Source organism: Branchiostoma floridae, chromosome 8 (assembly GCF_000003815.2).
Source record: "Branchiostoma floridae strain S238N-H82 chromosome 8, Bfl_VNyyK, whole genome shotgun sequence".
Taxonomy (NCBI): domain Eukaryota; kingdom Metazoa; phylum Chordata; class Leptocardii; order Amphioxiformes; family Branchiostomatidae; genus Branchiostoma; species Branchiostoma floridae.
In genome coordinates this window covers 4,196,468-4,206,958 of record NC_049986.1, presented here as the reverse complement: position 1 = coordinate 4,206,958, position 10,491 = coordinate 4,196,468, and the positions used below count along the sequence as shown (strand labels likewise).

At 39.1% G+C, this 10,491-nt stretch overlaps 2 protein-coding genes across 2 annotated transcripts in view; one reads left to right on the top strand and one right to left on the bottom strand.

Annotated features, from left to right (window-relative positions):
• LOC118420733 (coiled-coil domain-containing protein 105-like) overlaps nucleotides 1-1,264 on the top strand; it is a gene marked incomplete in the record, with an annotated part of 10,263 nt that extends 8,999 nt beyond the window's left edge. The window contains 1 exon segment of the mRNA XM_035827687.1: nucleotides 561-1,264.
• A 1,962-nt stretch (nucleotides 1,265-3,226) lies between these two features.
• Nucleotides 3,227-10,491, bottom strand: part of LOC118420734 (WD repeat-containing protein 38-like) — a 15,278-nt gene continuing 8,013 nt past the window's right edge. Inside the window, exons 8-9 of the mRNA XM_035827688.1 lie at nucleotides 4,938-4,985; nucleotides 3,227-3,549 (exon numbers count right to left, since the gene is read on the bottom strand). Of these exons, the coding sequence (XP_035683581.1) occupies nucleotides 3,403-3,549; nucleotides 4,938-4,985 (195 nt within the window). The 3' untranslated portion in view covers nucleotides 3,227-3,402. The remainder of the gene's footprint in view (nucleotides 3,550-4,937; nucleotides 4,986-10,491) is intronic.

Sequence of the window (10,491 nt, the reverse complement as noted above, 5' to 3'; positions counted from 1 at the left end):
AATGATATTGGTGTGGACTGCTGTGGCATGGAAAGTGCACCATACATATATGCTTTTATTTTATAAAGGTTTTGTGAATACTTGCACCACCCCTGATGACTTGTCGTCTGATACTCCATGACAATTATTGTTTGACCCTTGTTTGCCAAAGACCGTTTTCAAAGATTCAAATTATGTGTGGGAAGAGTAACCAAACTCCAGTGTTAAAACGAGCCATTAGGACAACAACAACAACAACAACAACAAAACAATATAGAGACAACAAGACGTCAAGCCTGGTGATTTTATTGTGGCAAAATGCATGGTTTATAAAGAATGTCAAAATTCTACGTGCGCTTCATATTCATAGCGTACACACATTTGTACAGCAAATATCAATTGTTTGAAGTGTTATCCAACAGTGTTGCTACCCATCCTCTCGAAGGTACATACAGCACAAGTGCAAATTACTGTACAATGAATGCATCTTTAAACAATCAAAAAAGAATTATTGTACCTTTCATATATATATATCTTTCAAAAGTGTGGAATGCTTAAGGATTCAAATGTCTGAGAACAGGATAAACTTAGGACACATCTTTTGTAGCAGCAAGTTAGCACCAACTGCAGCAAAATATTACAAAATATCTCACATTTATAGTCCAATCCTGGTTTATTCCAATATACAATATTGGAAAAACCAAACTATGCCATCACACCTATTAAGATTATTCCAGCTTTTTTGTGTGTGACATGCATTGTTTTCATTCCATATATTTCCATGAAGTTTCTTCAAGTTATTTTATTCCTTAAAGTTTGCAAATAACTGGTTTGAAAGTATAACTTTCTACCTTTCTAGTTATTACAAATTTGTTACATTCAAGAAATGTAATTGATCTACAATAATTGAAATTGGTTGAATGTAATATAATTTTTGTGCTACACCGATCTGTATGAAAAAATTCTAAAAACTTGCACCCTTCTATTTTTATGTACAAGTTATAAAATTCAATACATTCAAGGCCATATTAAGTAGAAGTTGGATTCAGTTTATTAGAATTGTTAATTATTTGTAGGTACAAGCGGGTTGAACAGTGAGAATGCTGCTAGAAAACTACGAAGTGGAACACTTATTTTTTGTTACCAATTGTATATCACGTTGTATGTGATGTGGCACAACACTAGATACATGTACATAAAGTTTTATAACGGCTCTTGTCACCACAGCTGTGGCCTGCCATATATTTGTGTGGTTTCAGTGTGATTAAACTTTGTTGTGGACGATTTTTTCAGTATGATCTCTTTTTTGCCCTTAATAAAAGTATGTTTACACTCAAAGTAGACTTTCTTGCCTATAAAGTCAAAACTATAGTGTTTCAACAATGAATATATTGCGTGCAAAATTCATGACTAATATACAAACGCTTATAAATTTATACAATTATCATTATCATTTTTCATCCTTTGAGGTGCCAGCAAGTGATTTATACAAAAAAATTTATACAAAATATACAGTAAAATAGTTTCTCTATCTTTTAGAAATCTTTCTTAATACATAATATTATACTATATATATATGTAGCTAAGTGCAGTTTGATATTAGGATTTCACATGAACCACTTCTGTCTATTGTAGGAGGTTGGAGTTGTCCTCAAACAAAACATTGTAACAACAGTGATTCCCAACGTCCAAATCCGACATTTAAATTTTTGGCTGTGCCATATTCGATGGAAGCCCGTGTGATACAACTGAGAACCCCATGTGATACGGAATGTTATCACCCGGTCCTGAACAGCTGTATTACATGTTATCACGACCCAGGTATGACATAAATGTACATACATAACAAACATTTGCAGGGTTGGACAATTTTTATAAAATTCACTTGTCCCATCGTGCAAGTACATAGAAGACTTACTTGCCGGGGCAAACCAACTTTTCACTTGCTCAAAATGTGAATAACATTTTTCTAAATGTCACTTCCAGCAATGGAATTCTTATTATAATTAGCGCTATCTTTCTGTGTTGACCAAAGATTGATGCCATGACTGTGTAAACGTGCCTGTAGGATTATGTTGGGTCGGCAGTATGTTTCATATCCTGACGCCTTGCGATCATTGACTCTACAATCACTGTCTGATCGCAGACATGACCTCTGCATGATCTTTGCCAAGAAAGTCCAACAGTCGCCACGCTTCTGTTCCTGGTTGCCTCCAACTCGAGGGGAACAGCATGGTAGACAACTCAGAAACTCGTGTCTGTACCCTCAACCCAAGGGCACAAGGCGATACACGACGAGCGCCAAGCCTACACTGGCTAAACTACTCAGTGAGGACCTAAAGAACTGATCTACTATGTGCACTGGACAGTACTAGTAAACTTGTTCAGAGACCGACTTGTACATAAATTGTAATTGCAATAGTCCGAAAACACCATATTTTGTGTTAATTAGTAGATGTCATTTGTAAATATTATGATCCTGTGAACCGTTATATGTATCATTGATAACGTTGTGCTAATTTTACTGTATGAGTCGGCGCAATTCAGTTGTTACTGCCAAGCCGATGTTGTTTTTTATCAATAATAAACCATTTACTACTAAACTAGCAAGTATATCAAAATCTCACTCATGGAAAAATGCACTTGCCCGAATGGCACTTTCACTTGGACAATAAGACTGGTGAACTTGTCCAACCCTGAATGCGCTTGTACGTTCTGAAGTGCAGTAACAGGCCTTTGTGGCAGTGGCAGGCCTTAGGGGCATGTTCGGGCATGACGTATCCGCTATACAGGGGTAACAGGGAACCCCTTGCATCCTTGGTTGGAAGTCCTCCAAGGAGACGGAAACTCCAAATACCAAACCTGCTTCTGCTGGGGCCGGCCTACACGTGGCATGCAATTCTGTCCCTGTGAGACTTGTATCAGTTGCAACAGTAGACGAGAGGCTGGAGAAGGACGTGCACATCCCTCCTTCACCTTAAAAAGTCATGTGCAGGCCAGGCAGATGGCGAGTAACTGTCTGGCTACCATTGTCTTCAGCAGGGCTCTAGCCAGCATCCGTTTTTCCGTCAATTGACGGAAATTTGCTGCATGTGACGGAAAAATTTTAAAACCAATCCGTCAACCTTGACAGACAAAAATCCTTGGTGAAGCTACAGGCGGCTTGGGGACGCTGGCCACGGCCGTAAAAGCCACACACTGTTTGTTTTGCTATTGTTATGATTGTTGACAATGTGTGTCGGCGCCCTTTCGCATACAATAATCTCATTAAAGGTCTCAGTTCAGTCTCTCTAACTCCTGGAATAGTGTTTTCGCGACAATGAGAATTGGCTGACGGAAAAAAATTTCGAGCTGGCTAGAGCCCTGGTCTTCCGAGACAGATGGATGCCAACACATTCTGAAGTTCAACTCCCTCTCAGCCCACTACACTGTAGAAGTCTCCTGTGTTCTCCCAGAGTTGTGTTCTCCCTGAGGTTTACTCCTGACCATGAGAGTGACACCTGTCGCTCCTGATGCCAGCAGGGTTCCTTCTGTGGAGTATTTACATGTCTGCACCTGGTCCACCATGCCCTGGGGACATCCAATCCAATCATTATCCAAGTCAACAACATGGGTTCAGGGTTGTAGCCAGTCTGAAATCATTTTCCATCCCCTTGCTTTTGAATCCCTGGAGCTCACAAGGTGTGATGTACCCAGTCCGGATATTTTGAGATGTACCCGGTCCGGATATTTTGAAATCTAGACCCTCTGAAATGCTATTTCCTGCATTTTGAGGTGTGAATTTTGCCGGTAGACTAAGCTGTTCAACGGCGGTGAAAAATCACACAAGAGAGACCATGTTATACATAATTTTATTGATTTTTATCCATCACAGAGGATGGAATCAGCAAAATTTTTTTCCGGCCCCAGCTGCAAAATTCCGTAAAAGGAAGGAAGGACGAGTGCTGGCTACAACCCTGCATGGATCACAAGTATAGAGAAAGTCTAAAGAATTTATTGTCATGATTGTCATAAACAACAAACAACAGCCCTTTGTCCCAGCCTCCTTTCGATCAAAACTCGACTCTGAGTCAGTAGTAAGTTGCATGATTTTTATGTTGATGCCCTGGCCCAGGTAGAACTGGGGTTAACATTAGCTGTTATAAATTACAGCAACATTACGTATGAACTGAATTTTTTCCCCCTTTTTTCTTGCACACAATACTATAGGGCGTGCCTCATTGCAGTATTGTGTGTGATTAACTTCTCAAAAGGCTACAGGGAAAACATTCTGCATTTTTGCAAAAACGTTGCCTTCTAGTTTTCATACTTTATTACAAAACAATGTAACAATGTTTTAACTATTACAAGGAGCTAAGATTATTCCAGCTTAATGCATACTTTGTGTGAATGTCATGTAACAAGATGACAAGAAGCATGATCTTACTACATCCTTTAAGGTAGGGTCACACATGCGTATATATTCAAGTCTGTTTGAGGTGCGTATAACGCTTTTAGTCTCTACCAGGCTCCACATGTCGCGGGAAAAATAGTACAAATTAGACAAATATAGATACATAACATGCCAGATGAGTTAGCTGACAGAGAAGTATGGTTAGCGACCCAGCTAACTCGCCTTGCATGTTACCTGTTTATGTTTGTCCAATTTCTATTATTTTTCCAACGACCTGTGGAGCCTGGTGGAGGTAAATACTCCCATGCGCGCCTCATACGGACTTAAATTTATACGCAGGTGTGACCCCACCTTTACAGGCTAGCTTTAAGGGCGTCACATCACATTCTAGGGCTGGTCAGTTGAGTGTTCTTTTGATACAACACATAAATGTACATGTTGTACATAATGCCAGGCAAAAACCTTGTTCACTTCCCAGTAAGTGTGCTTGTGGGTAAACTGTTGCTTAGTAAAAAAGAAGATTTTTTACATTTAGATATAAGGTATACATGTCAGTGGCACCTACCTGGAGCTCCTTAATACATGTTCCACTGGTGACATCCCAGATCAGCACCTGAGTGTGTGATATGAGAAAGTCAGAAAACATGTTCAGGTAAGGCAGGGCTCGAAATACCACCTGTAAATGCAGGTTAGTGCAGGTAAAATTGAACCTGTGCAGGTATTTCTGGTGTCTACCTGCACCTAACCTGCACTGGTCCATGTACTGGGTTTTATACATAAATGTCATATGATGTAAGTGTATGTAGATTGTTATTAGCTGCATTTGATGTTACCCCTATAAGGTATAAAAGCAAAAAATAGCAATGGTTCCTCGACAATTTTAGTATGATCCATACTTCCTAAATTCAGAGTGGTGCAGGTAAAATATTTCTGGTGCAGGTAAATTTCAATGTTACCTGCACCAGTGCAGGTATGCAGAAAAATATATTTCTAGCCCTGGGTAAGGTAAACTGTACAGTTACAAATTGAAAGACTAGCAAGGGACGTAGCCTGATTGAATCTTGCTCATGTCCCGGCCTGGCTTAACATTCACTGTTTCAAGTCATCTGTCTTTTGAAGTTAAACTTCAAAGTACAGGCAAAATGTATGATCCACACAGCTGCAGCATTATCAGACTTCTCTGTTCTGAGTCTGACCATGTCTGCCACTTCTTTTTTTTTTTCTCAGAAAAGCTAAATCTTGTTACATAAGAATTGTAATGACATCCACACAGCAGAGACTTATTTCCTGACTACTAAGCCAGAGAATAATCTTCACAGGGCACTATATATAGTGTATCAGACTGGGAGACTGCCATTTTGTGTATTTGGAGAACAAAGGACAGACTGATATCCTTGGAGTCCTACATGCAGACTCGGGTGAAAGGTAGGGGAGAAATGAGTGCAAAGCGAGGATTGTTGGTCTGGGTCTGCATGATACTTTTTTTCATCAGTCACATTGCTTCACTTGGTAAGGAAACATTTCTTAATTTGTACAAATATTTGCAAGATGACACCATCATCGTCTCTGTTGTTACCGTATTTACCTTCTTTACTGCCTGATCAAACTGTGCTTATAGTGTACAATATTGTCTGGACAACAGAGTTTGCGTTAGACGAACAGATTGTATCGTAAAATATTTCTTCCAAACAATATCATAGCTGTGCAATATATAGGACTTCATACCTACTAGGTCAGTTTTTGGAACACTGTGTATTACTAAACAGTACTTAAGGCTACTTTTCCCCCTGAGTCAACTTTAGTCTTCTTGACTAGACATTAGCAAGCCACATTGTTCCTGTGTGTAATTTCCACGGAGTTGACTTTACTAATACAGTAGAGACACATTGTCGCAATGGGTCTTACAAGTCACTTCGCGGCCCAGAGTGTAAACAGAACACTCCTGATTCAAAATCATGAGTGTAAATCGGGCCTATGCCTGAGCATTGCCTCATTTCTCTTTTGTTGTCAGGGCTCGAAATACTGGGTGAACCCAAATATTTTCTTACGTTTATGTATGTAAAGATATCAAAGTATACTAGTACATATTCTTGACATCCAAGTGTTAGACAGATAGTAAAATGTTTGTCATGGTACTTGGTTAAGAATTTTATAGCTTGTAACTAAGTTTTATTATTAGGTTATCACTTAAGTCTAAGTGGTGCACCCAACAATTTTTTGGTGCACCCAATTTTTTAAGCTGGGTGTACCAGTGCACCTATTCCCAAAAATGAATTTCAAGCCCTGGTTGTTGACATTTCTCTTGCAGGGTCAGGCAAAAAAGCTGAATCGTGTGAAACAAAACCCTACACATTCATAGGCAGGACACAGTTCATAAGGACCTCAGAGTCTGTTATCCCATCACTACGGCAGACAAGCGTATCTCCCACATCGCCATCACTACAACAGACGAGCATCTCTCCCACATCGCCCCCTCATGTTAAGACCACAGCCACAGAAAAAACAGGTTTGTCATTAATTGCTCTATATGAAAATAGAAATAGAGTATCAATTGAAAAATATACTTAGTTAATAAAAGAAGAGAATAAAAAGATAAAGAATCCCTGTCTACTGACCCTATTACTTTAGCAATTTTGTCTAATTTATTTACATTTATGATTTTATCCTCCGACTCTTCCTCCAAACTTTAAGGTTTTTTCCTCCATGTGTGCATTTTCTTACCATGAATATCTTTAAACTCACATTAACTTAACTAACAAAAAAAAGCAATTGCAAACCTCTAAGTATTAGAGTTCACTTAAAAAGAGCTTGAGACCTTGAACCTGCAGCAAACTGAAATATTCATGGACAACCTAGCTTTTGGCTGAGGTTGCCCACTGGGTGACCAGTGACCACTCAGGCTAACAAATAACTACTGTACAGGGCTCAAAATACTACCTACATACAGGTTAGTACCTGTCAGGTAAAATTGGAATTTGGAGCTGTGCAGGTATTTCTGGTGTCTACCTGCACCTAACCTGCACTGGTCCATGTACTGGGTTTCATACATAAATGTCCTATGATGTATGTGTATGTGGATTGTTATTAGCTGCATTGACTGTTACCACTTATAATGTATTGAAAGAAAAAAATAGCAATGGTTCCTGAACAATTTTAGTATGATCCAATTCCTAAATTCAGAGTGGTGCAGGTAAAATTTGTCAGGTGCAGGTAATCTTAAAGGGTCATTCCACTCCAGACAGGACTGTTATTTTCCGATAGATATCAATTTTAGGAAGTGACAAATGTATGCTACGTAACACTATACGATAGAGTACCCATTAGCCCCACGCGCATCAAAAAGTATTCAGTCTGCTACAAAACTCCCCAAGTACCCTCTAATTAAATTAATCAATCTCAGCCTATGGCTGAATACAATGTGCCTGACAACGCCTATCTTAAGTCATGTTACAAAGATAATTTTAGGGTCGCTTAGAAAAGCACGTCTTGCTATGTGCATTGAGTTCTTTGATATCTTGTGAACAATTGACATTCTTGGTGTGCTAAGCGCCCCTCATTTATGCCGAAATTATTCACGATAAAGGAAGTGTCTACACGTATAGGGAATACATGGGTAGGGTCTGCATGGGTTTAGGGAGTGTCATTATTGATATTGTTTTACAAACACACGTTGCCACAAATGTAATACCACAAAAGGTCGGCTGATCATGTATTCATTGATACAGTATCTATTGGAAAATAACATTTGCTTCTGGAGTGGAATGCCCCTTTAAATGTTACCTGCACCAGTGCAGGTATGCAGAAAAAAAGTATTTTGAGCCCTGTCTGCCCATGATTTGTTGTCCTTCAAGGCTGTGCAAGGGACCCCAGCGGCGCTGATTACCGTGGTGACATCTCTGTGACAACGAGTGGAAAGACCTGTCAGAGGTGGGACGTCAGCTCTCCCCACCTACACTTCTTCTGGCCGGAGTTTTTTCCAGAGTTGGAAGAGAACTACTGCCGTAACCCTATTCCTGTGACTAAATCCAGCGTGTGGTGCTTCACTACTGACCCTAGCACCCGGTGGGAGAACTGCACCGTTCCAGCATGCTCCATGGGGAACTGAGGCACTGGTTAGGGTTCCTTCCAACTAAGTTTTAAACCATACTGTAAGTATAGTCACTTCCAAAGTCGAAGAATTATTGTATACAGTTGTGAAAGAACAAAATGAAGAATCTATTGCATGCTTCTGTACACTTTATTCACAAGATATCATGTTCAGTCATTTCTTCCAAATTCCTTAGATCTCATAATAAAGGCAAGTATTTTTGGTCAAATTTTTTTTCTTTGAACACTTGCATCAGTTTTGGGGTTCCCAGAGGATGTCATGCATATTACTAATCAAGTCCCAGGGCTCAAAATACTGGGTGCATGTGCACCCAGGTGCACCCAAAATTGGAACTGTGCACCCAATTTTTTCAGTGGGTGCACGCAAATATTTTCTTAGGTTTATGTATGGAAAGATATCAAGTATGCTAGTATACATGGTTGTTGTACATCATATTCTTGACATCTACATGTAAGTGTTAAAAAGATAATAAAAATGTCTGTCACGTTACTTGTATAAGAATTTGATAGCTTGTAACTAAGTTTTGTTATTATTCTTGACATTCTACTTAGATTTAAGTGGTGCACCCAAAAATCTTTTGGTGCACCCAATTTGTTAAGCTGGGTGCACCAGTGCACCTAATCCCCAAAATGAATTTCGAGCCCTGAGTCCATTTGACAGAGAATATTCATGCAATATCAAACATTCATATTACACCATATTTCATATCTTTATCTTTGCTATTTAATCACTGAAAATCTTCTTCACTTCCACTTCCAGATCATCAGTAACTACAGGGAGGCTGCTTGGTTCTGCTTTAATTTGTAAATTTCTATTCTATTCTATACTGTACAAACTTATAATTAAGACATTCACTTTCTGATCATGCAATTTCTGTCTAAAGCTGGAACCTCTAAGGCTCTTGGTTTCTTTGAATTTATATTGTTAAATGAATGTTGTTAGTAATATTATAAAATGACTTGTCACCATCAAAACATGCAACAGATAAAATAAGCCTTTCTTGTGACATCAATAATCTTATGAAGTCAAGAATTATAGATTTATGAAAATCAATGTTATAGTTGAATATGAAAAATTCTGTTGACACACGTAGGAAGTGATGGCAATTTTCATTTTGTCTGTCTGTTTAAGCTGCCACACTTTGAAGAACTTGGCTTGAAAATGATTAGATTTTGGATCTCGAAGTATATTGTTACAGTGCGGCAGTGGTAGTTCCACTTCCAGTTTTGATATCTTGTGTTCTGGACAAGTTGTTTGTGTGTTTTTTTTAGTTGTAACTTGTAAGTATACGTAGCTCTTAAGACAGAGAATAAGTGGACAGGTGTAGGTTTGGGCCACCTAGTGGCTTTTTTTCATTCATTCATTTGTTCTTTTGTTCATTCATTCATTCTGCCCACTACAACATGTCTGTACCTGGGTATCAACCAACATCTGTTTACTTTACCATTATTGTTGATTCCATCATAAAAGAAAAATAAAGAAGTTTGTCACTTCTGACTGTTACTTGTGGCCATTCCATCATAATGACAGGTAAAATTGAAATGTCCCCCCAAAAGATAAAAACTAGGTGGAGCCTGGGTTTGCGGAAATGAGGGCTGGCATGTCGTGTGAGAATGTGGTTAAATGTAAGTTCATCTGTGACGGTAGTCAACATTTAATGTTATAATTTCAAGAACCATATATCCGTACGCAAAATAAAGGTTATCAACAGCTTTCAATCAGTCCTCTGATCCTTCTCAAGTTGAAATGACCCAAAGCCTAAGTCACACATCCGGACCAGAAGTATGATGTCAGCAAAGGGTCAAAGGTGCTTGGCAGTCGGTATCGGCCCCCGTCTCGGGAAGGTGTCGCAACACATTCATATAGAAACACCGGGATACTCTGTGGATTTTGACAAGGTGAAGATACTTGATTCCGAACAGGATTACTTTCTCAGGGGAGTGAAAGAGGCTATTGACATCAGAGCCCATCAACCTTCCCTCAACCGAGACGGGGGCCGATACCGACTGTT